The following is a 26,947-nucleotide window of genomic DNA, read 5'->3' as shown; positions in this document are numbered from 1 at the left end:
AGTTTCGATCGAAGTCATCAAAGCAAATGTACGAAAGTTTGCTTTCATGCAAAAACTACCTGCATTTCAATCAAAGACTCCAGTTATACACTTTGCTTTTTGTAAAGTCTGTTAACTGGGCCTTTCGAAACAAGCGGTTTGGTTTTATTGAGTATGATAAGCATTGTATGTACCTCGAACTTATTTTTACTTAAATGTTTTTCTCTCCAAGCATCTTTTATCAAACGCTTGGGTGACAAGTGAAAAGGTGGAAAAAGTACGCCTTTTTATACTTTTTCACTTCTAAGCTTTTTTTTTCCATAAAAGGATATTTGAAACCATTGTCTGGTTACATTTATACTGTTGTTTACAGATATTTGGTTTTCAATGGTAGTTCAGGACAAAAACAACCCTTTTAAAATATGAACGGTCCCAGACATGAAAAGGGCATTGCAGCTGGGTGACTATTTAAGATTCTGTTTTCACTGACCAGACTAAAGTAGCATCATTAGCTCTGGCAAATTACCACGGTGTCATTGTGGTCTAGCCATGGTACATTAGTGTCCCTTTAAATGTGGCTAAACTGTGCCTATTCATTTGTAAAGGAGAAGGACCATTGGCAGATACTTGGCAAGTCACACAGAAGGGCTATTCAGTGTAAAAGAAACGACTAGTAGAAAAGAATGTTATCAAAAAAAACAAGGGAATTTTTTAAACCTCTCACAATAATCAATAGAGCAGATCGTATTGGAATTTCTTTTTTAAAAAGCTTCCAAGGCTGTTTAGTAGTAGGCCTGTTCCAGTCTGAGGTGGAGGTCAGCCACACTTTGGTGGTGGTTGTGAAGTTGTTTTGCGGTTCTGTTGTGTTGAGTGGAATCCTGGGTTAGCGGGCCATGAGGCTTGGCTGTTTCACTGAAAGGTGGAGACGTGGCTCTGCATTTCTGGGTGTTTTTTTTTGCTGTTCAGTCACTAGGTTTGTAAACCCAAACTGTAAGGAACAACACCAGCTTTTAATTTGTTTGATACTGTACATAATGTGACGCTCCTCTTTTCCTCCTGTTATTGAGCTTGAAATTAAGGCGAGGAAAAGGGTTGAGGTTTTGACTTAATGCAGTTAAGCTACAGTTCATTTGTGTTGCTCCTTCCGCGTTTTTTTTTTAACTAACAGACTGAACTAGGGTTTGCATTCCTATCTTTGTAGTCATGTTGTCGCGGAGCAGATTGGGGAAATTAAATGTTATTTAACATTATAAAATACTAAGCCTGAAGAAGATGCCTGGTAAAGTTTAAGAAGATGGCTTAAAACTAGACTAGTCTCCTTGAATAAGGTACAGTACAGTCAGGAATTGAATTAATTGTGGAAGACTGCTGTATACATCAGCTCCAGCTCCTCTGAACCCTAGACATGAGCTCCCAGTTGAACTTAGTGGTATTTACAGCTGGACCACACCATGTTTCCCACAGTGCCAGTCTTTGTATGACTGTCAGGAATGCTTATTGTTCAATTGTCGGGAGTCTGCACTCTGTGGGTCACTACCTGACCACATGGAAGCTGTTGAAAAGGGGATTTGCTCAAAGCCTTCCTTGATTTTGTTGTGAAGAGATTTAGTTTTGGTTCATCTTATGTGCTTTCTGAAAACTTCAAATGATACGTCAAGTGACCTGAAAATAGCAATGCCTTTGTAACAAGGTCAGGGTGAACTGAAGATGTCAAAAAACGGTCTGCTTCAGATCCCTCTTAATTTAGTTTTTTCTTAATACAAATCCACTGACCTGGAAACAAGGTTTTACAGAAAGCCAGAACACAGGCACTTTGATCTAATCAGAAGTGCTTGCATCATAAGAAATGGATGGGAGAGAAGATGTCTGTGCATAATTTGGAATGACATGTGGGCAACTTAAGGTGTCTTGTGTGTGTTTAGAAGATCTATTGCTGTTTACTGTGAAACAGTTTGGGTTAATAGGGCAAACAGTATGAAAGTATGTTTCGATAACCCTTAATTTTAGCAAAGGTTCTCAAACAAACACAAGGCTTTCCTAAACCCTGTCTTTTAGGACCCATTTCAATAGTGCATTTAGAACAGGAAGGGTCAGCAGTGGGGTAGAGCGTATTAATTGTGAACTACTAGAAGTGCCGTTGGACTACAATATTCAGACAGTGTCTCTTCTATTGAGTTGGATATCCTTGGATGAACTCCCTCCAACTGTACAGAAACAATACTATTACATCATACACACTTATTCTTTGAAGACAACTGAGCTTCTGTCAAAAGGAAGATAACACCCTTTAATACATGCATTTTAAACGAATCATATGATGTCATTTTGTGCTTTCACTCATGTTTGCTAAGACAAGTGCTCACAGGAGAAACCTAGGATGACAGTTCCTTCTGTCTGCACATTGGTGTGACCATATTATCTTCTGATCAGCCAGAGGTACCCTTATAAAGCATTGTCGCCCTTCCTAGCGTGCAGAAGAAAATGATCATGTTCCATCAAGCGCCGAAGTCCTCTGAGAAGCACAGCGGGTGCGGACTATACTGTACCAATTTAATTCTTCTACATCCTCCCTGAAGGAGCGTTTGGCTTTTGTCATCACATCATCAGTGTTAGCCTTTTCAACCCCCCCCCCCTCATCCGCCTCAGATATCAGAAAAACCTCCTAACCATTTAATCATATATATTTCCTATTCCTGTTTTGGAAAAATGGGGCTCTCTGAGATATAGTCTACATTTAACCTGAAACAATACTGGTTTAATGGAGCCCAAAATTCTTTCTACACGTTTAGTGCTGTAAATGTAAGAGGTTCAAGGCCAAATAGGAGGAGGGTACTGGTTCAAATCCATTCCTGTCACAGTTTTCTATTCATTATTCAGCACACTGACAGTTCTGTAGCTGCTTTGGAACTTGCACTGAAGATGATGAACTGATGTGCCTCAAGCAGGCACAATCTGAGGTCCAGAAGAGGTACTGTAGCTCACTCTTCTTACAAAGGGACATGCCTGAAGTCAAAACCAGCCGAGTGGCATTTTGTTAGTGCTGACTCTTTGGGAGATCGTTAAAATGTTTGTCTCCTCAGGATGTGGGGGAAATATGGATTTGGCTTTAAAGCTCTGTCACTTTCATGATCCCATGTAATTGCCTCTCCTTCATTTAGGAAGGGCTGGAGCTGCATGTCAATCTTTTACCTAATTATAGAAGCAGTCTGTACTACACCAAATACATCTCGATCTGGAGAAGCGCCATTATTTTATGGAAAGGGAGCATCGGGAAACTAAAGACTTTAATCTCTTTAATTTTTAATGCTATAATGACAATGCCATCAAAATCAAGTAACTAGAGAGAGCCAAATATATTAAATATGAAAGAACACAATCAGTCTGATTTAATCACCTTTTTAACTCCGCCCCCAAAGGCGTTGAGCTGTGAATTCTGAACAGAAATCTTGAATCCAAAGGCTTTTTTGATTCCAGAAACGTTTTGGAAGTGTGTTATTGTAATACATTTAATCTGAAAAAAAAATGACAATCTGAAAATGTTGTTTATTTTTTGTACCTTCTCAGGCTGACCTTAATCTTTTGTACTACTGTTGATCTTCTTATTGACAGAGATATACAGGGGGACGGTGTGTGATTTCTTGATTTATTTTTTTCTAATATGATGCAAATTGTATCTGGTGTGAATTATTGCTTTTATTGGTTTGGTTGATGGTGTCAAGGTTGTAGCAAAGGCATTGCCAATAGCTAGCAGTCATATCACCCTGCAACTCACAGCTGGAAGCCCACTGAAGCTCAGCAGGTGTGAGCCTGGTCAGTACCTGGATAAGAGACCTCCTGGGAAAAACTAAGGTTGCTGCTGGAAGAGGTGTTAGTGGGGCCAGTAGGGGGCGCTCACCCTGCGGTCTGTGTGGGTTCTATTGCCCCAGTATAGTGACAGGGACACTATACTGTAAAAAGGTGCCGTCCTGATGATGAGAGATAAAACCGAGGTCCTGACTCTCTGTGGTCATTTAAAATCCCTGGGTGTTTCTCAAAAAGAGTAGGGGTGTTACCCCCGGTGTCCTGGCCAAATTCCCATTGGCTCTTACCAATCATGGCCTCCTAATAATCCCCATCTCTGAACTGGCTTCATCACTCTGTTCTCCTCCCCACTGAGAGCTGGTGTGTGGGGAGCGTTCTGGCGCATCATCCAGGTGGGGCTGCACACTGGTGGTGGTGGAGGGGATCCCCATTACCTGTATAGCACCTTGAGTGGAGTGTCCAGAAAAGCACTAAATAAGTGTAAGCAATTATTATTATTATTATTATTATTATTATTAAAGTTCCAAAATCTGTTGTTATTATTATAGGGGGTGGTGTCTAGTTGTGTGGATGCTCCCTGAGCCCACATTTCAGTTTTTTTTTACCTTGTGCTTTATAACGCTGTGCTGCTGATGCAAATAAACATACCGGCCAGCTGTATAGACCTCGGGGTGCAAAGGTTTAGGTTTAAGGGGTTAAGTCTTAGTTTTCACTATGAAAGAAGTACAGTGCTAGCTGTGATGTAATTTCACATTGATCTTGGTGCTTCTCTATATAAAAATTACGTGCAGTGCAGTGGCCAATTGTTTTGAAAATTGAGTGGACTTTTTGATATTCCACAGTGACCTCACTTAGCTTTACTACCTGACTGCTCTTTTCGGGGTGATTACAAATACAAAGGGGTGGATTGTCCCTCCATCTCTGAGTGAAGCATTTGGTGAAGTTCGATTCCATCTTTCGACTTGTGCAACATGGAAAATACCGATCCCGCATCTCAGCAGGGCTCTGACGTGCTTGGGTTTTGTAAATGACAACTGGCAGTCGCACTACTATAAACCTCATCTCAGACCTTGGTGTCTGGAAAGTTTACATTTCCGTTCTTCATTTGCATATTGTCACTTCCGCTTAGACAGACTCAACCTGAGGCAGACGAGTCTTCGCTGTACTTCCAGCGTCTTCCTTTTTAAAACTGCATGTAGGCTGTTGCAAAGAGTATTTAGGGGGGTTTAGGAGGACATTTATCACCGATGTCTGTATCCTAGAATAACTAAATGAATAAAAAAGCATCTGTTTGGAGTGGTAATAAAGATCATCTTTCTAAGACATGTTGTCAAGGCCCACTGGTCCACATTCACTTTTGAATCTGTGGAAAGGTTTTTCCATACTTCAGCTTGACTATCCAATTTAGGAAAAGCAAAATGATTCATAAGAACCTGAAATTCATAAGAGCGGAGAGGAGGAAAAATATATTCATCTCCATGTTCTCACTGCCTTTTTACAATGAATTAAATGGGGGTTAGAGACGAAGACACTTTTTTTAGTTTTAGCAAGCATAGCCCTTTATCTCAGAGGTACATTTTGACATTTTTTTTATTAAAATGTTGAACAAAAAGCTAATAAGAAGAGCTGACTTTCATATCCAACTTCAAGACAAAGCTCTGATTGGAATCAGCAGTACAACATTTAAGTCATGAGGCTTTTAATTTTACTCCATGTATGCGTTGCTGAAAATGAGCATGTTGTGAAGATTAAACATCTGTCCGCTGTCAGAAATGCTCTTCTTTCTGGTAAAGGTCAAGGTAAATTGGAGCCCATCTCCAGAGCTTAGAGGACAAGGCAGGATAAATCCGTTTTAACTGACCCCAGTTCTGCTTCTCAGCATGTGTTTGGGAGGTGGGACGAAACTAGAGTACTGGAGTAAACCTGCGTGGACACTGGGAGATGTTTGTAAATCCTGCGCAGAAGGACACAGCCCCAGTCAACTGTAGTTGAAAGTAAATGCATTTCCAACCCCATGTAAGTCTGTACTGACACTTGTGTATTGACACGATTGCTGACTGTATTGAAGAGAGGCTACAGGATGATTAAACGATCACTTTAATTCATGTCACGTGAAACTGGGATACTGCACTAAATGGGATTTACAAGTGTTATAAACAAATGATTAAAAACAGTTACCCCGACTTCAGAGTTTTTTTTTCCTATTCTGATTTCATTAAGCACCTGGTAAAAAAGTGATTTCACCTTTGCTAATGCAAAAAAGGCTTAAGTGATTGTGGGAAAGAGTGTTCTGAGTTCTTAATATGTAAATCCACATTATGGGTCAGGTTAATGTGCTGTTATAACGGTGTTACCATTTAATTTTCAGCTTTACTGGCATAAAGGTCTTCCATCAAACAAGCAATAACAAGAAATAATGTAGCATAACCATGCACAAATTAATAATAATTATTTAATCTTATTGTGCTTGTTTTAAATCCGTTTCATATCTGTTGTGTGATATTTAAGGAACATTGTAATCTTTAATTGAAATGTCTTAACCATATCTAATTTTCTTGGACAGTTTTTTGAGTTTCTTTTAAAATGATTATGCAGGTTTTAATATTTTGGTCATATTGCTAAATTATTCAATATAAGATGTAATACCCTTTTTTGTTTTACATATTGTCTGGTTTACCCAACATATCGTTAAATAACATCAGTCAATTAAACCTGCTCCTGTTGTAAATCTAGTGATTGGACGCAGTGTCCACAAATTTGTCGTCTGTCACTTCTGTATTTCAATGCTAGCATGTGGGATACTATTAGAACAGCACGCAGAGTTGTAAATCTTCAGACAATGTGTGCGTCATCCCAGCAGATTTAACAACGCTATTAAATTATTGTTTCATGCAGTGTGACTGCCAACAGACTCCACATAGTTTGGGGATTATTTTAGTCCCAAAATGTAGCGCTTTCATTGTGTGAATTACTCATGTCGCTCTTGTGCGGTTTAATTACCCTCCTCTGTCGCTGCTGGTAACACTGGTTACAGCTCCGCAGTGGCTGGTATTGTTTGTAGGGACTTGGTGATTTGCAGTGGGCTCTGACCATTATCACTTGAATGTTTGAGCATCCTGACACTGGAAAACTTGAAAGGAAGTACGATTCGTTTTCCTCTGTGGTAATTACTAGTTTAATTGAAAGCTAAGCATTCCTGATTAGGATCTAAATGTCTCGTCTTCAATAACGTACTGCTGACATTGATGTGAGAGAGTTATGACTTATGGTGCTGGGTGGTGTTGCCTGTTTCAACTTTTGCGTATTTGTATCTTTGGAAAACCTAACCACTAATAAATGTATTTTCCTCTGGTGAACAAACACAGACAGGAGACGTGATGTATCAAACCAGGCAACTCAAAATGCTGGTGCATATTGTGGCTTGTGGCGTGTTGAAGTGGGTGTCATCACCTTCGCAGTATCCACTTTGCTTATTAACTTCTTAAATTGGAGGGAGTTGTCGATATGTCACTGAAAGAAGTGGAATATTTGTGTCTCGCTTAAATGGTTCCAAAAATGTTTGGTGTTCCCAAGCTGTGGGACAGCAGTGTAAATGAAGAGCGCTAGGGAGCAGGTAGCAGTCAATCGAAAGTTTTTGAATCTTTCTCAGGTGTTTTCTTTGACAAATACACAGATTAAAATGATACCTTGGGGCTGTTTTTAATCAGCATGACGTCTATGCTATGCAAGTTTGATTATGCAGATTTTTTTATCTTTGCTTGCATATTTCTTTTGTAAATTCTTCCATGAGGTTGTTTTCTAAATTGGGGGGGGGGGAAACATTCAATTTTCATTTGCCAGAGAATAATCTTTAGAAATTGAGCTCTCCAGCACAGCATGGGTGCATTAAAACTCTCTACATCTCCTAGATTTTTTTTTCATCTTTAATCTTTTTTTTAAAAAAATGCTCATTGTTTCATGAAGGCGGAGAGACCTAAGTGCTCGACTGGAAGGTAACACTTTTAATCAAGTGCAATTAAATAATTTCTAGAAAGAAATAAGTGGATGCAGTCAGTGGTGACCTTGACGTGTGCTTCAGCAGCCTGTGATGTACTGATCTCTGTGGAGGTTGACTGTATTGATGAAGGGCCTCGAGCCAGGTAGGGGGCTCACAGCAGATTGGATTGCATATTCATGGGTTGTAAGAACAGTATTTCACAACGGCAGGCAGAGGCAGCTCGGTGGACAAGCCCTCCCGTGTTGAGGAAACAGAGAAAAGCCGAGGTGTGGAGAATACTTGAAAATTAATTTTGGGAACGTGAAGCGTCGGGCACTTGGTTTTGGTCTGGAATGAATCCATGGCATTCCATTTCACTTTTGTCACAGTTCATTTCCCAAAATTAATTTTAGAGTCTTTGCTTGAGTATTACCGTGTACTCAGTGTCTGCAATGGACATTGCTGCAACTACAGCCAAAAGTTACAAAGGTTCTAGACATTATACAGTCTACCTGCTGTTGTAGTTGTTGCTATCTAGTAGTTTGTCACTTGGATTGACTCTTAATATTGCATACAATTTCAGAGGATGGCTACTACTAGCAGGACTACATATATTACAGTGCGATATCGCATTTTTAGTTTTTCCCTTCATTCTGTCCTCTGGAACTGCTTGTACTGGTTGTGTGGGATTAACTACTATTGATCATTTGACATTTAAAAGCAAAAAGTGGCAGCTTGGAGTGAACAGCCCCTGATGTTTTCTTTTTCTTTACTTCTTGTAATTGAGCTTCAGTGGCTTCAGGGCAATCCTTGCAAAATGCCTTCAGTGAAAAAGATCTTAAACATCTCCTCAGTTTCTCGGATTTAGATTTATCTCTTTGCTTTGAAAACCGTGATTGTGCTGTACAGTCGGAGCTCGTCTTGTACGCAGACCACTGCGTGGCCATTGCCAGCTAATCTAGAAGTTCTCCTCCAGCGTGTTTTGCTGTGGTGCTGTGCCCAGGAGACGTGTTGCCCACACCTGGCTTCGGCCTCCTACAGGCGTGAGCTTCAGAGAAGACCCGAGCTCATTCGAGAGGAGATCTGGTGGAAACAGCTCTCCACCGCGTTTGTGGCCTGAGGGGCTGTGAAGGAAGCATTTTAAAGATTTCTTTCAAGGAAAAAAAAAAACTCTGTGCCATGAATGACTGCAGGCATGTGTTGAGAAGAGATGTTAGGAACTGCTGATAAATGCTAGGCTGTGGGACTTGAAGCCCAGGGGAGACTCATGAGGTCTGGGCCCAGCTGTGGCACTCGTAAGTCAGTCTAATTAAGAGTATCGCTCTGGACTAGCAGCTCCAGCCTTGTCTCTAGCAACCGAGATGTGGTCAGAGTGTGGTCCATGAGGAGCTTCGTTACAGAGTCATCCTGGCAAACCTTTCCAGCTCTCATGCTAGAGTGCAGAAAATCTTCGATAAAGGCTATTAAATAGCTAGCTGAACAGTTAAGGTTTCCTAGTGTTCTGTCAACCTTTAAAACCCAGTTACGCTGAAATATTACCTGCAGAATTTAGTGTGGTTGGATAAAACTGTTTTCTGATCTCCCACTGATTTCCTCTTTTTATTTCCTAATTGTGGTTAATTAGAGGTTCACACGACAGTCGCGTGACCTAGTCGGTGTGAGGCAAAACAAGACAGGTTTTAGAATGAACCGCTGTGTGGAAAGAATTTTTGACAGCCATCAGAGGGTGCTTTAAAGGCTTGTTTCAGGAACCTCAGCAGAGAAACAGTGCCTCAGAGGCTGATGACTAAAATTCAATAAATGGGACTCAGGGACTAGCTAAATTGTCGCTTCTCTCCCACTTGGATCCAAATTGCTTGTCTTGGCTTGGCTCTCAAAAGGAAGACCATAGTTTTTCAAAATGGGCTGAGAAGAATTTATGGTTCCAAGCAGAAGTTACATTAAAAGGAAAAAAATGTAATGTTCCATTGTGTTTTGTATTGCAAGGTTGAAGCCAGAACTTCAAAGTAGACCTTGTAATCTGATAAAAAAAATGATTTTGGTTGCCCTTTTACAATGAGAACAAGGGAGCTATGAATGATCTGGTCATGTCTGCCCTGTCTCCTTGGCTAACATGATACACAGTCTGCTTGTATACTCCGTCTCTGCCTCAGTCTTCGGTATCTACCTGTTCTGGCCTTCCCAGAAATACCTGCTTTTCTTTCTGCTTTCTTCAACACAACCACCATTCCTAATGCTCAGCCAATCTAGTGCAAAATCAAATTCCTCTGTCTGCACACACCAAGCAACAATTTGGAGCTCCCTCCTGCAGCAAACAGTGTTCGTCCCACGATAGTTGTGCCATAGTGCTAACATGCAACAAAAGACGCAACTGTGATGAGTTGGCCTTGCTGAATAACCTAATTCTCCCCCTTCCTAACTCTCCAGCCTTTAAAGACTGCTGCACTCTCTCTAGCAGTGCCTTTAACATCAGCAACAGTTCACTGTCCAGGGACACTGAAAATGTTATAAAGGCAGGAGGCTTTGTTGTAGTGCAGAGTTCAATCACAGGGATAGGGAATTCTTTGTGGCTCCAAACCATTTGAGCTGTACAGTATGCATCATCAGCGACAGATGACAGTATAGCACTTTCTATGATGTTGTGGAGGAAATGGCTATTTATTACCAAGTAAATGGTTTCCTAGTGTGACAGCAGTGATTATTTAAGTCTTTATAATTAGATAGATATAGCCCACAGTCTGGGAGTTGAAATGCCAATATTTCTTTGCAGCTTCACCGCATTATTTCAGGTTTTCTGGCTCCCTCTGTGCTTTTATTAGCTCTGTAGCACTTTTACACCAAGAGGAAGATGTACGATTTGTACACGTTTAGTGTTGCAGGGGTGAAGAACATGACCCCTGCTGGGATTCTGACAGCTGACGGGCTGTAACCAGGGAACCGGAGCCTGCAGGTATGCCCCTCAGGGCCGAGGCCCTCGGGGCTCCGGGCCGATGGAAGACCTTCGGAAACGTCGCGGCGAGACGCCGCGCCATCTGTCTGCGTGGTGGAGTTGCCGCTCGCCACGTACCTTCAAAGACGTGACACGGGTGGCCCTCGCCGTCACAACTCCGAGAGGGGGTCACCGGAGGAGAACGTGCAGCGAGCTGTAAATCGAGTCCAGCGGTACGGGCCGCGGGAACGCAGAGAAACCCATCGGGAAGCGGAGCTGCACCAGGGCGTCGGGACACGGGGAGCCGGAATCGGAGAACCGTCGGGGTGATTTAGTGTGACGTGAACCATTTATACAAAGCTGAATAATTGGCTTTTAAAAAGTTGACAAGCCGGGGAAGGAGGTAGATGGTGTTTGTCAGCTGCACTGATTAAATCCAGCCTACCCACGTCGGTTCATACGAAACCTGTTTCAGGGGGCAGGGGGGTTTCATTTCCAGGCCTGGCCTTTGAGGTCATGAAAGTGGCCTTTTTGCTGATGGATTCATGGCTGTGGTAGCAGGAAAGCTGGATTAATAACAGTGTTAGACATGGCTGCTTATTGCATTTGAGTTATAGTTTTTACAGTTGTTCACCTTTAGATTTCCTCATGCAATTAGCTAAAAAGAATGCAGTTTTATTAGGCCTTGCCATGTATTCCTTTTATTCTTTTCTGGTTATTCCAGGATTTTCTTTGTCGCAAAATGGATGAACCTTTTAATATTGCCGTTTTGTTCGTTTTAACTAATTAGCATGCCATTATCATGTTCTTTTAATAAGCAGGCTCCTTTGAATAACTATTCACCGTAAGAACATTACTTCTGTATTGAATCTGATCCTAATCAAATTGCATGTAATATATATATGAATACATTTTTATTCCATTTTCACCAACTTTTTTATTATTGGTAATCTTGGATTTTACTCACCCTGTAAAATACAGTTGAAGCTGCAGATATCTTTGTTCTAACACAGAAGGCATCCTGGGTTTGAAGCAGGTTGCTGAAAGGAATGAATACTTGTCATAAAACAACTATACATCTGTATTAATCTTAGATTTAAAAATGATGCCATCAAGAGTTCTTTGCTGTAAACCGCGAGCATGTCAGAACTCCGTCTGTTTCTGTTAATTACAGTGCTTCCCTCATTCAGCAGGCAGAAGCTGCCCAGTGTCATTAGAGTCGTGCTTGGGCAGCTTTAATTTTTTCTCAGAAGCTTCATTAGTTTCAATTGTGTCTCAGACAATGGTGCTAATGATTTGTGCTTGGCGATAAGCACCTTTCCTGCTAGCACATCAAAGAATTTCAGCTGCTGTATTACAGGTCACAGTTTTTTTCGACTTACAGGTATGTGCAAGACCACCTGCAAACCTACAGTTTCTTGATGCCTCCTTCACAATTGACAGGAAGGAGTGTTGCTCTTGTATCTTGTATCTTGTATCTGAAGGCATGGAGGAGTGGGCGTTGTTCTGAACTCTTGGTTAGATAATCGCAGGTTCGGATCCCGTCTGGAACCCACCGTTGCTCGAAACAGTGCAGTGCAGAGTGCGTTGTGTTCTGCGGTGTGTTTCAGTTGACCACTTTGTTCTAGATATCCTTATTGTAATGGAAGGTGAGGGAATACAAGAATTACTGTAAATCCTATTGAAAATCTGCTGACCACACTTTTATAGGTAAAATAACACGCGTTCCTTTTATCTGTTACTTCCCTGCTTTGGGTACCACTCTTCCAAAGGAAAAAAAGTCAGTTCACCTTGTTTAAGTACAGTTGCTCTTGGGCAAGGAAGATTATTATTCTAGCTATAAAGCTTCTGGTATTAATCAAGGTGTGTCGCTATCTTTTGATTGTTGTACTGATTGAACTTCAAAGGGGAAATGCTGGAGCCAAGGTTAAATATGCTGAAATTGGAGAATTGAAAATCAAGGTCCTTAGTAGCTCTTAAATTTAACCTAGTGCTGCATATAGTACATATCTATTTAATTTAGTGATTAGGTTGACAAATCTATGGAAGACTGTCAAAAAATAATACTTGATTAAGAAAAGAGAATTCACAGAGACTGAAGTTTAAATTGACCAAAGTGCAAATGAATAAAAGAAATCGCAGTTTTGTAGTTAATCATGTTAAACAAAATGCCTTAGGATATCAAAATATCAATAGAGCATCTTCATTCCTGAAAACTCTGAAAATTAAAACTTGAATTATTTAATTTTTAAAACTGTAGGACATTAATGAGCAGGACGTTTTAATAATCTGGACTTTTTTTCTGCAATAAATGGACCTTTTTTGAGGTAGCCATTTTTCGGACGTAATCGGAAGGTGCTGTATTTACCCGTTTGCTTGCTGGCAGCAGTTGTTTGATCTTCGGCAATATTCAGCGTTTGTTCCTTCTCTCGCCTGAAGTCTCAGAACACCTCAGGACGCAAAGCTGTGCTGAAGGGTAACGCGATGGTGACAGTATGTTAGAGCACAGATCCAGATTGAAATGTTCAGATGGCTGCAAAACAGCAGAGAATCGAGTGCTAACTTGTCCTGGAGGTATGAAAATGTGATGTGTTGCAGATTAATTCAAATTCCACTTTGTTACAAAATACAAAGCAGTGCATTCCTGGACACATTCAATAGCGTTATAATTCAGTGCGTTCCAATAGGTTTTTTTTGTCTTGGAAAGCCACTCTTACATGGTATTCATAAATATGCCATTCATTGAAGTGAGCCTGTATAGCATATTTTCCCTGCCAGGTTTTCAGAATACCAGCGCCTTCTTACAAAGCCAGTCTGCACCCATTTCAAGTCTCTTTTTCTTTCTCATTTTATTTTTGCCAGTGTGTCTGTGTGTGTGCGTGTATAGTCCACATCTGCATAGCTGTCTTGGAGAAAGAGGCGTTATTATATCCCTCTGTTCCTGAGTAGGCATTAGTGAGATTTTGCGGGCTGAACTATTCAGCGAAATTAGGCACGGTAAATTTAACGATGACCGTCTGAGCTGGGCAGGGGGTGGGGTGGGTGAATGGCTGGCTGGAGGAAAGTTAACGGCCATTAGGGGAGATTGTGTGCGTTGAGCAGGGGGCAGAGAGGGGCAAAGTGTCGGACACACCCCCTCTCCTCGCAGCTCTCCGAATGAGGGCTGGGTGTCTCCGTGCCCCGGGGCTGGGTAAGGACCTGGATACTGTTTCCAGTCGCCCTCAGTCTAAAACCACGCTGAAGGGCTCTGAGGGGCTGTTGCACTTAGGCTCTTAAAGCGCTCGGGCATTGACTTTCTTCTGACATGCAAGAAAGGTAATATCTGATTTTTTTCCCTCCAATTGCAGTTCATAAGGTGTGGGTATTGTTTTTATGATGATGGTGATTGGTTGTAGTAATTTTTTGGCTTGGTCCGCAAGTTCCCATTTTAAAAAAGAAATTGATGTGTTTTTTTTATACGTGTGTGTGTGTATATATATATACAGTATTGATGCAGCTACATCTCCAGATTGATGAACTTTATCATTGGAGCCCAGTAGTTGTTTAAAGGGGTTGTTTTGGATGGGGTTGAAAACCAGAATAGGTGGAATAGCAGAAGCCCCCTGTGCAGGTTTTATCCTGGTAATATTATGCCAAGCAGTGCTTTGGACAGTAGGTCTACATCATGTTTGTGTTTATGTAACAGGGTCCAAAGTTATTGTTTCTATATCGAGCAACAGTTCATTTTATTTTAAGGGATACGGATTCTACTGCTACTTTATTTCTTAACAATAATGTACGAGTGCAGAACAGTTTAGCATTCATCTGGCATTGGTACTAATGCCAAGGTGACGTCTATTAATCAGTTGGTTCTTTATTTTCGTTGCCGGAATGAGGTTTTAATCGGTCCAGGCTGTCCACTCAAGCTTAAGTGTTTTTGTATGCAATCAGTATCGAGTCTGAGGACCGGAAAGACCTGAAGTTTAAGAACCTAGGAACAAAATAAGAGTTCTCTTCAGAAGCACAACGTCAATGAAGTGAAGTTTCTCAAACCGGTGCCTGAGGATGTGTCGGTTTGCTGTAAAGTGTCTTTTCTGATATGAAGTATCTTGTTTATAGGCAACAGTCGCTGATGAGCAAAAGTAATTTAATCAGGATCTAATTGATTCAGATGAGATTTGAATGAGGTAATTTTCATTAAATTGTAATGAAACTTGTTCCTTGGGGTTTCATAAAAAAATCAAGTCAGCCCCCTCTTTATAAGGTGTAGCTCTTAAAACAAAGGCTTTTTTTTACTGGATTACGATTACTGTATGGAGTTTTCAGAGGTAACCGTTTGTGAACTTAATGACCCAGGGAAATGGATAGACTTTAAATGTAGAATAAGTTTTGAAGACTGTCATGCCCCCAGTTTGGTTTAGCATTTGGCTTCACTTACCAAGAGCTTTTTGAATAAAAAAAAAAAAAGATTTGCTGTTCTAAAACCCTTGAGGCATTCTAGCTTTCTAACCGGATTCAAAAGACTCATTTTTCATTTAGAAATACCCATCGTTTCTTGAATCTTATCCAGTGGGCAAAACAGTTATTCTCTTATATCTGCTGAAATGTTAAATGTAAAGAGATGTGTAACTCTAATAGGCTATAGATGATGTGATTCTCTTAAGTGAGTTTAATTCGCATTCATAATGTAAAATAATTATTACAGCAGAACTTGTGCCACTGCATGAACTTATTGTCTCTTGTGTGAATGCTTGACAAATACCAAATGCATTATTTATAACACAATTTTATATACTGTCTGAGAATTTCAGTCAAACCTGCAATGCTCCATAAATCACGATAGTGAGCTATTACATATAGTCAACAAATTCTTGATGTCCCTCTGTACGTGGGCAGTTAGCATGATGAGACTTCTCCCTAACAAGTACAATTTCGTTTTTACTTTTCCACATCTTTAACACAATACATATGTTTTATTTTTTTCATGCCCAGATTTATTCTTTTCTCAGTGTGAATTTGCAGAAACATTTCCACTACGTCTGTGAAAGACTCTCAATTTAAAACATTGGTGCCGGACATACTTAAGAAAAATAGTGGATTTAGAATTCTATTTCTGTAGTTCTAAACTACTCCAGTGTTTTACCAAGGTAAACCAGCCAATCCTGACACAAAAAGCATAGTAAAAATAAGCATTTCCTCAAAATCTCCCATTTTCCAAAAGCAGAACTGACTGTGGGGTGGCACCCCGATTTTGCCTGGCTTTGCAGTGAATGAAGAGCCAGCAGGGGAGCAGAATCAGTCACGTGTGTGTTAATTCACACTACAGTATGGACTTGCACGTTCTGGATAAACTCTTGGTGCTGCCTTGATTTCAGGTTAGCACCAACAGTGACAAGCCCGGGACTTGCAGCCTCTGTCTGTCAGCGGTGGTTAGTGCGCTAACACCTGACAAGATAGTGTTTTGCATTTCGAGGCCTCATCCCAGGCTCTTGTTGACTGGTGCTATAAAACCATGATGCTCTCAAGCATGATCTTTTTATGTGCTTCAAGCGCAAGCGGCCTCCCCCATTTCTTCTGCTAGGAGGCGGGGGTGGGGGTGGGGGGGGTTGTCATTCGGGATATAAAAAGCTCAGTGGCGTCCCATCAGTAAGCCCGCGTGAGGAGGGATGATGCGTTGTCATGTCAAAGAGAGGATCTGTCTCCTCGCGTCGCTGACACTTTGCCAGCCGGTCCCGGCTGCGGTCTGGGTCATGGGGAGAAGCTCCTTGAGTGGCCTGTGCCTGCGGTATCCGGCCGGAACGCCGCGCTAAGTGCTGGGGCTCTCGGAGGTGATGAATGGACACTCATCCGGAGCCCCTGACTGGTCTGCACTCCAGAGCGCTGCTGCTGTCAACTTGTGCAATGAGGTCCCAGCGCCGAGCCGAGCCTGGAGCGTGCTCTAGTCTTGCTGTAAAGTCCACCTATCGCAGGGCTTGTTCGGGGGAGGATCTGCGCTCTCCTTGGGGGAGGAAAATAAGATACTCAGCACATCAGTCAGCATAATAAATAGCTCTTGGGTATCCACTTGGGAAATGTTATCTGGGTTCTCTCACTGTCGGGGATGGGGCCTGAAGTGTGCTTTAGGGATTGAATGAATAACAGTCGCTGTGCTCAAGCCTGGGGATGGTGAGGCTTCGTCTCTTTCCTGCGTTGTCACCAGCTGTTCTCAACTTTGTCCCTGTGGCAGCTCACGTCTTTTAGCGTTCATTTGTATGAATCAGTGGTTTGATTTGTTTGTTTTTTTTTCCCCATTCTTTTTTCATTTAGCAGCAAATTGAACATCGGGCTGAATTGTTCAGCTGATAACTGCGTAGCCCAGCTGCACGCGGTAATGAGCGGCAGGCAGCATCGGGGTTGTCATGGCATTGCGAGGGGGTTGTCTCTGCCTCTGCCACACAATGAAGCCGATTGCTTTTTTTCCTGCTGGCTTGAAGGCCAGCAGTGGCTTTTTTCCCCTTAACTGCATAACCCCCTGTTCACAATGCGGTGAGACCAGACAGGGCCCAGACTTCTTCCTTGCTTGTGTGCCTTTCTTCTTGCTTCCAGTTTGCTTGATTTACATAGTAAACAGATCAGCCCAGCCTGCAAGCACGATGACTCTACTGAACACTTACAGGTCCCGTCATTTCACAGTTCTCTGCCAGTAAGGTGGCTTACCGCACGTGTGATCTATTAGTACTCTTATGACTGAGTGCTGTCCTCCTTCGTATATAATGAGATTGTGTGGACTTTTTAATGACTACATTCAGCCATGAGCGCCATCTTTGCCTAATTAGTTTCTAACTATAGTGGAGTGATTGTTCAGCAAAAGGCTCAATTTGCTACTTGACCAGGCTAATAATTTCTCATTGATGTTTCAATTTATCTGAATATGACTGGACTGAGAGCCCCCCATGCTAACGTCTTAGATAAATATGTTTAAAAGAATGTTAGGTATTGATGCCAATTTATTTTGAGACAGGGTAGTGGCTACATACATTGCTTGTAACTGGTATGGTAATTCATTTAGTTTTTTGCCACTATGAATGAAAAAAGGATCAGATGAAGGAAGGAAAATGTCCTTTATTACCCGCCGTAACTACACGGAAATGTGAAATTCTGCAGAATTAGCCTCTTGTAAAATGTAAAAATGCCATCTGTACTTTTTTTTATTTTGTGAAGGATAAGTCATGGGAAGCTGAAGTAGGCTAACTATTGTACTTCACTGTGCAGTGGTCTACACTGGGAGCACAACTCCTCCAGCTTTTTTTAATCCTTTAATCTTCCCTTATAGCTGTAATTGTACAGCCCTCCCTGCCTTCATTTCCAAACTAGACACACACCCCCCTTTCAATTAGGACATTGTTTTTTCCCAGTTCTTTTCCAATTTGCTCATTGAATGTGGGAGAAATGTGACAATGGAATTCTGCGTATCCTTAACCAGACACAAGCGCAGAAACCACGTGGAATTTGAATACCTGTGTTGTCAAGGGAGATATTCAGACTAAGATTTTCATGGTTTTACAGACCCAGCATGCAACTTAAGTGCAGCAAAAGGTGACCGACATAATTAGGAATACAAGAACAGACATTAATTCTGCATTCCACGTCGAAAAACTGAAGAGTTCAATTTCTACATTAAATAATCATGCATTCATTGTAATAGTGAAGAATGAGAAGTAGATAATGACTGGAGTAATTGGAGAGTGCTTTAGGCCACGCTGGGTCACTAAAATTCTAGACTGGCTTCCATTGTCCTGTTTTTAGGTACTGGGAGCTAATTATTTGTATGGCAAATGGAAATAGTTTTTGCCTTTGAACTTAACTTTCTTAACCAAGTTTGAAGTGCCTTCAGTCAAGTGTCCTTCAATGCTGAAAAATGGAAAGGAGAATCCCTTTTGTTTGGGCTGCAGAACCTTCTTCAGATGCACGCTGACGGAACTCCCCACTCGACCATCTTCGCTAAAGTGCATCCTCATGTCCCAACATGATTTACACCACTTTGTTTTATCATTCGTGCAGCAAGCCTGCTACTCGGTGTTCCAGGTGCAATGGGCTCCAGAATCCATATACGGTATTAAAATTCACTCAGAAGAATTGGCTGACCGCATGCCCGTAGGTATGCGCTCCAGGCCGGATGCGTTGCGTTGTTGGTAATCCCTGTGTGTCCTTTGTTTCCTCAGGTGTTTCCCCAAGGCCTGCCCTGGCTGCTAAGAGACTGCAAGACGGCCCTTTCACCATGGTTGTATCACTGCGGGAGGCCGTCTCCCTGTCTGCACCTTGTCTGCTGCTGCTCCTGACTGCCCAGCTCTCCGTCTCCCAGCAGTCCTCTCCCTCGGCCGACCATGAGCAGCAGTGCTCCAGGAGAGAGCACCCCATGGTTACTTTCCCAGGTGAGGGAAGGGTCTCTAGTCGGCAGGGTAGAGGAAGAAACCAGCTGTTCGGCAGCCGGAACGTCCTGCCGATTTCCTCACCCGGAACGTTGAGCAACATTTTTGAAATTGTGCACATTTTGTAAAAGCAGTGAATGTCCGTTTTTCCATTTTTTCCCATTTGTTCACGCGTGAGACCTGTGCTCCTGCCCCAAGGCAACAAGTCTATATCTTGCATTCAGATCCCACCTCTCTCGCCGTCGTCTTCCATCCATGTTTATCCTTTATTCTGCTCCCAGTTTCCCTTAGTGTTTATACACGTGTGCAATATACCTTTCTTTGAAACCGCTCACCCCTTGGTCTCGAAGGCCCTGGAGTGGGCTGTGCACCACCAGCTCTCCGCTCTCACTGCTTGGCCCTCGAGTCCGGCCTTCGTTCGGCACACTGGACGAACGCCGCTCTCTGGCCTGTTGCCGAAACTCTTCGTTTGGGTTGTGACGCCTCCATCTCCTCTATTTTTATCCCCTGTGATTTCTGCAAAACTAACACTGCTAACACTTGCTGGCCTCCCTGTTCTCCTCCTACCTTGCTGATCGCACAGAGCTGGACTCTGATGAAGCTTGTTTGCTGCTCTTACTCTCCCCACTGGTTCTGTCCTCTCTCTTTCCACTTATACTGGGGCCATTTATCTCTCCACAAGGCCTTTTCTGCCCATCGAAACTGCTTTCACTGCCTGTACTCTTCAGTGCGCGCTGAAGACTGATCAGTGTCTACACTACTTGTTTTGACTTCTTGCTATCCTCTGTGGTCCACTCCACCAGCACACTCTCACTCTCTCCCCCTGTCAAGTACTTCAGCATCGGTCTTAACTTCTCCCAGCGCATGTCTGCTCTGGCACAATCCAGTAGCTGCTTCTTGAGCAATGTTGGGAAAAATCTACTCCTTCCTTCTTTACCGGCTTGTAGTCCAGACCCTGCTACGACTGAACTGTCTGAACTGTTGTCTGCACTACACTCCCCTCTCACCCTGTCCTCCCCTCCCAAGAGCCTCTTCTACAGAGGTTACTGTAACCTCTGCCTCCTCAGTGATAGAATGAACTGCCCACAGAAGACAGAAGTGCTCCTCTTCTGGCGCCTGGTCGAGACTCGTCCGTTCATACTGCACCTGCGATCTCTCTGCTCTCAACTGCATCCTGCTATAGTTTTTACATTGCTGCTCTTGATCCACACTGTCTGTGTGCTGCTTTTTAACATTTCATTTCGTTTGTGTTTTGCACAGCCCTTCTGACTTGTGCTAGGCTCATTGTCATTTTAGGAGTTCAACCTGCTTTTCCTCATTGTACCTGCGTGTTCCTTGTAATTACAATTACATTACCGACAGTGCTGGTCTCCCGGAATAAAATTGCCGCTAATTAGCTAGAAAACAACAACAACCCATTTTGAAGGCTTTCAAGCAAGTCCCTGTTCACTTTAATTATGGGTGAACTGTGGATTTTTCCAGAAGAGCAGCTAGAGCTACAGGATGTATTTTATAAGGGCTTATAAGGCACCACTGTACCCTGTGAGCTGATTCAATTTAGGGAGGATTCTGACTGAGAGGTGTTCTGGCATTAATCTCACAGGGGGAACTTCACACCTCTGGCTCCTCAGCCAAGCAGGGACACCCAATGTATGATCCTGTGGTTCCGCTCGTACTGAAGTAGCACATCAGCAGTAGGTAGAACTAACTTGTCTCACGGCAGTTTATCCCCAGCTCCTAGTTAGTGGGTGAACAATCTAATGCGTGGTGAACTCTGCCTCGCAAAGAGAAGAACATCCAGGGATCAGAAAATGCCAACGCCATGAACACTTGGCTGCCGCAGGCCGGCCATCCCGTCTGTAACCTTTCTGACTCCTCCCGTTTAAAACCCCAAGAGCCAGGTGGTTTGCAGTTCATTGGGTAAACAGTCCTTGAACAGCAGGAGCGCATTGCAACAGCAGGTTTGTTTCGCCACCAGCTGATGCTTCACAGGCATCACTGCAACGCGTGAGGTGTGAAGAGATGCAGCAGTCTTCTCCGATTCAGTCAGGAAGGCGAATCCCCCAGCAGGCACAGTGCGTGTCTGAGTGGATAGAAAATTGAAGTCGGTTGACCCTCTAGATTTATGGAGGTATGATGCGTGTTAAATTTATACGGCAATGATACTTTCAAAATCTGCTAAGAATGCGGCAAAGGAAATAGTGACAGTCTGGTGGGAATCTTGATTGTCTCAGGAACCATTTTTACATGTCTGTCCTGTTGTTCGTGTAATTAAACTATATATACAGTACCATAAAGACTGGTATTCATTGGCTGAACAAGTTTTGAGCAGAGGTTTGTGTGATTTTTTTTTTTCCCTCAAATTTGTGTAAGGCATAAGGCATGTGGGATTAAAAAAATATTTCACAGGCTTGTCAGGTGCAAGCTTGACAAGGCTTTGGTAATTGATAAAACTTGCGATGTTTCAATTCTTTTAATGCATTGGCTCATAAAATGATTATGAGAAAAGAGGCTCCCATTTTGGTTAATGTGGGCCCCCAGTTTTTGTCAGAAATGCAATGACTCATATGTCACACTGTACCTGCCAACTATGAAGTATGAAGTTGGCATGGAGCCACTGTACACAATGAGTCAAACGGTGCCAGTGCTGCATTGTTAGTGTTGTTGAAACTGAAATACTACACACACAAGCACAGCTGATATTTATGTTTAATCAAAAGGCTATATTATCATCTTGGAAGCTTGACCAGACTGACAGTTCAATCACCTAAGCAGTGCAAAACATTTTATCTTGTATTAAAAGCAGTAGTCCCCATCCAGATGTGTAATTGAAGTTCTAGAGTAAATAGGTAACTGACACTTGATCCGATTCTCAACTAGATGTCTGCCAAAAAGAACAAGTCCACGTCATCCGCCACAAGCTATTGTAGCTGACTTGGTTTCAAAACAAAGACTGAAGTGAAAAACTAAATCCAATTCCCTTTAAAGTTAAAAGCTTGCATCATTTTCTTTGTGATCAGCTTGTTTTCTCAACAGCTCCAGGTGTTTGCTTTAAGCAATAAGCCAACTAGCGCTATGCTTTTGGTACATGAATTCATATCTGGTGGAGTGCCTTTGACAATAGTTATGATTAGTTATTTCCAAAGTACGATTGGATGCTAATCTGGGCATCCAATCTAGTGTCTATTCAATTCATTGCATCCCAGCCTGGGATTCTGTCAGTTCCTGTCCTTGATCAGGCATCCCAAGACCAGATGTGCCGGTCACCATCCAAGCCACGACCGAGGTGTGTTTCTGGATATCGGATGCACCACTGGGCATGACAAGCTACCATAAGGCACAGAGCCCTGCCAAGACCAACTGGTGCTTTCCAGGTGCTGTCATGCCCCATTTCACAGCACTTCCCTGGCAATGCAAATGGAAACGCGCTACTTGGCCTGCCGTCGGGGAGTGCGGGCACCTGCGCAGGAAATGCATTCCTATAAATTCTCATTCTGGCGCTTGACAGGACTCGTACCACTGCTGGCAATGGGTGATCGGGAACAGTGGTGATCAAAGAACACAGTGCTTGGTGCAGTCTGGCTGAGGCATCCCAGAGAGGAAGAGGGGGAAATGTTGAACATAGCAAACAGGGATGTGGTATGGATCATTCCCGGTTCGGAAATAGTAGCATTGCTACATTGAAGTCAGGGCAGTGATGGCTATCCTACCATTCTGCAGTGCTCCACGTGCACACCTGGAATTTTGGATTGGAGCTTCACAGTTGTATTTCTCAGTTCTCTTTGTATCGCTAGATTGTGTAAGCCTTTCCTGTTGGTTGTCTTGAGGGGGGTGGGTGGATGCTGGACTTTCAGACTAGCATTGCAAACCTGTCACCTTCTGCGCGGTGTGGTGCATGCTACCAAGAGTCTGCCAGCCATCTACACTCCTCAATCCCAAGAGCAAGACTGCCAAAAATCAGACATTCGCCAAATATTCCAACAGAGTCAATAATGGAAGCAAAGCATGCTAGAGTAGTGGAATATATATATATATATTTTTAATGTTCCAAGAATTTTGAAAGGCAAGTGTTCTAAGGCCCATCACTGCTTAAGAAAGGAGAATGTGCGCTGTTATTCCACTCAGCGTTAGTGTTCGGCCTTTTCAGTCTGCGTTGCCTGCGTTACTGAAATAACTGTAATTGTTGCTGAAGAAAGGAGGCGTGCGGAGCCGCTGTGCTGTACTACAGAGCAGTCATAAACTGTAATTAGCAATAGATTGTCTGGCCTACAAAACGCATCCTAAATCCCACTGTCTCTTTTCTCCAGGAAGCTACAGCAGTTCTAAATATTTTCAATGGCGCGGGGCTCTTCAAAGGGAAAAAAAGGCTGTTTTTTATACTGGTGGTAAATGCCATATGGGATCAGATCTTGTGAAGTTGAAGCTGCATATGATTTACTCAGACTAATTGGCAGATGGGATGGCCCTCATTCTATTTTAATAATAGATCATGCAATTATCGATCTGTCCATTAAATAGCTACTTTGTGAGAAGTTCTGGCTATCTCGGTGATGTCCCTTCGGTGACAGGTGTCAATATGTGGTGAATAAAAGAGGATAGCGACTGTTTCAGCTTTTGAATTCCCAGATTCATATTCAGTTCCCAGTCCCAGAGGGGACATTGATTCCTCACCAGTCCCCCTGTGTCCCAGTGCACATAGACAAATCAATTTCAAGGAAAACACAAGAAAAGCCTTCAAAGAAGAGAGTTATTCTTTCTTGCCACATAGTTACTGTGCTTTTGAAATGTCTCCAAAAATATATTTTTTTGAAGAGCTGCACTGTCTATATCCCATCCCCTGGACTTTGAACTGCAAATGTTAATCCTTTCAACACAATGCATGAAGAAATGCTGTGCTGAAGAAGGCTTTGGCATGGTCGGTCACTGAAAACTGGTCTCTGTCAGAGGCTGTTCGTACAGGCACAATATCTGAATTATATAAATTCAGCGGGCACCAGTTGGCCAAGGGTGCAAAGGTCTACAGAGAAATTCCAAAAAATTACACTGAAATGGAAGACCATGCAGGGATTAGCGCTGAAAAGGGAACCCAAGTGATAAACCATCAAAATGCCAGTTAAGTGTATATGCTTGAACTGCAGGAGTATCTGGAACAACTTTCAAGATGTAGATGTAGAAGCTTCCGTATTAATGTGATCAGTATGGAATTGGAAAATGTGGTTAATGTAGAGAAATGATGAAGAATACAGGTGGATACACAGCATTTCAAAGATAAAGGAAGTGGATGTCGATAATATTCGCACACTTTTCATTAAAAAAAAAGCAGGCAGGCGAATACTACCTAGATGAATCAAAGGTCTTCATATACAGGATCTGACTTATAAAGAACATTCAAAATGAAAAGTGTTAGGAGGTTGCTAGAGACCCCCAACTTCAATTATACATGTTTGTCCAAGAAGAAGCGGTTCTCATGAGAGATCTTAATTCTTCTCACATTGATAGGGGAGAGGGAACCGACAGGGATGTTTGGAGCTGTAACACTAAAGGTAGAAATGGTGGGTAGCTGTGTCAGCATGTGTAGGCTGCAACATTTCAGCTGTGGAGCCTTCTTCAGGTGTAAGCACTTCAGGTGTGAGGTGCTCACACCTGAAGAAGGCTCCACAGCTGAAACGTTGTATTTTCTTTCTTCTTTTTTTCAGCATGGAATAAGCCTATTACTTGTTCCTTTAAAGGTAGAAATGACTAGCAAAAGCCTCTGTTGGTCCAGCATTTTGAAGCAAATACAGGAAAACCAGTGAGAGAACCATTAAGTTACCGTGATCATAACGTGTTATGCTGTGATGTCTGAAACAAAATTGATATGATTTAATGAAAACAGTTTTATTTAGAAATGAGAGAGTTGAATGCAAGTAGAATGGAACAAAAGGAACAGTAAAGGATGAAGTAGGATGTTAAGAGATCAGAGAAGTTTAGATTAAAGGAAAGTCAATGTGAGGAAAAATTTCCAATTTTCCTCTAACTCGTTCCTGTTTTCAGCAATTCCTTTGAAACAGGCTTCATTATTGTGCCCTAACCATTCCTACTATTAAAAGAAAGAGGTAAAGAAATTCCTCAAAAGTATAAAATCTGTTTTGGTAACATCCTCAGTGTGGGTTGAATTTGTCTGATGGTTTTAGACGAAGATGAAAGAGCACCTGTTCAAAGCTTAATGCTTTATAAATGTGACGGTCTTCATTCTCGAGCTGCAGTACACTTCAGGCATAGTCAGGAGATCTGATCAGCACCATGTCCAGAACTATCGGCAGCATTCTTCTGCTTAAAGGTTGTTTTGCCACTTATTCTGATTGCTTTTCTGTAATGCTACACAAATTTAGCTGTATAGCCTTATTTTGGATGGACTGAGCATAACGTGTTAAACCTACATAATTTGACCTCCATTTGTAAATTGGGTATGTAAGACACGTGACTTGAGTTCTGTTTCTACTCTTATAAGTAGATGTACTGTATAAGTATTGCTTCTGTCCCTGTCCTCTGTACCCTGTTTGGCATGTAGCATTTCCTTGTCTGTTGGGCTTGGTCCTTATAGCCACATGATAATTGACTGCTGTCTCCAAAGGGTCAGGGGTTTTATGAAAGGAAATTGATGCTTGTGTCTTGTCAGCACTATCTGCAAGGTCAGCATCAATACAGAAAAACACACAAATTGCACTGCATATCCATCAGAGCTGCACTGTATTTCCAATTCATTCAGAAAGCAGAAGATGCGTATGTGACTGATAAGATGCGATTCTTGGGAAGACATGGTTTTGCACTGAATACATCTGCTTTTGCATGCATTACTTTGTGCCAGATGTATACAGTACAGAATTTAGCTTGATGCCATGTTAGTTAACCTTAAAATCCATTGGCTTTTATGTGCAAATGCTACAATATGTTTTCAATTATTTTTGGGGGGGTTCTTATTTTCATCTTTATATTGGACTCTCTGAAAGATAACCAACATTAAAATCTTTGGGCCCGCAGGGAAGCCATTAGGATTTTGTTGAATTAAAAGAGTGTTTTAATTCTGTCCAGGCGAGAGATAAAGGTTATGAATTATAGCCTTTGAATTTCTGCGAGGCACCACACGTCCTCAAGCAGATCTGGTCACTAATGCATCATTACAACTTTCTTGTATTGATGAAAAATGCATTATCATCCATCAACTTAAATATCATACTTAAAATCTCCCTTGGGCAAAGTTGAATACAGATATTTATTCCTCTTTATTGTGTATGATTTTGATTTGTAGCCCCTGAAGTTACATTTTATGAAGTGAACAAACTGCTACAGTTATGTAACCACTTATAATTACAGTAGCTGAACAAACTGCTTTCAGAATTCCCTTACAAAGGTAACGCCAGCTGCTAAAAAGTGGGACTTGGGTGAAAATACACAATATGAAGTCTGTTCAATTTTTTTTTATGGCAGGAAAACTTGCTTGTTTAAATCCACAGCAATTGATTTCATTTTTCTGTCCGTCCAAGTTTAGATTCTCAGAACAAGCATTTTGGAATCGAGGCATGTTTTTCCTCTTTCCACAAACTGTAAATATTCTGGTGGGACAATTGCAAATGATAGCTCTTTTTCCCCTTATCTTCCATTAAATTAGAATATGTAGTGTATTGCTCCGTGGGGCTGCGACTGTGGTTTTCCTATCATCTTGGAGCAGGGGGTCTTTGGAAGCCCCTGCTTATCAAAACCCATCCATCCTGAAAAACAAACTGCACCTGTCAGCACTGTGCTCTGCACTTCCCCTCCCTGCTGTCCTCTCTTCCCCTTGCCAATCCCAGGCTTCCTTTTAGGAGCACGATGGGTGGATGGATCTGCCGGAGTCTC

General features: G+C 42.2%; 1 protein-coding gene across 3 annotated transcripts in view; it reads left to right on the top strand.

Annotated features, from left to right (window-relative positions):
* The window catches only part of sema5ba (sema domain, seven thrombospondin repeats (type 1 and type 1-like), transmembrane domain (TM) and short cytoplasmic domain, (semaphorin) 5Ba), a 111,512-nt gene that overhangs the window by 31,462 nt on the left and 53,103 nt on the right, over positions 1-26,947 (top strand). For 2 of the 3 annotated variants that reach the window (XM_006636343.3, XM_015358573.2), the window contains exon 2: positions 18,866-19,075. In XM_006636343.3, coding sequence (XP_006636406.2) covers positions 18,922-19,075 — 154 coding nt within the window. In that variant the 5' untranslated portion in view covers positions 18,866-18,921. Of the gene's footprint in view, positions 1-13,751; positions 14,001-18,865; positions 19,076-26,947 lie in introns of those variants that run through there. The other variant, XM_015358574.2, reaches the window with a different exon arrangement.

Source organism: Lepisosteus oculatus, chromosome 12 (assembly GCF_040954835.1).
Source record: "Lepisosteus oculatus isolate fLepOcu1 chromosome 12, fLepOcu1.hap2, whole genome shotgun sequence".
Taxonomy (NCBI): domain Eukaryota; kingdom Metazoa; phylum Chordata; class Actinopteri; order Semionotiformes; family Lepisosteidae; genus Lepisosteus; species Lepisosteus oculatus.
Note: the sequence above shows the minus strand (reverse complement) of the source record. Positions and strands in the feature narration are given on the sequence as shown.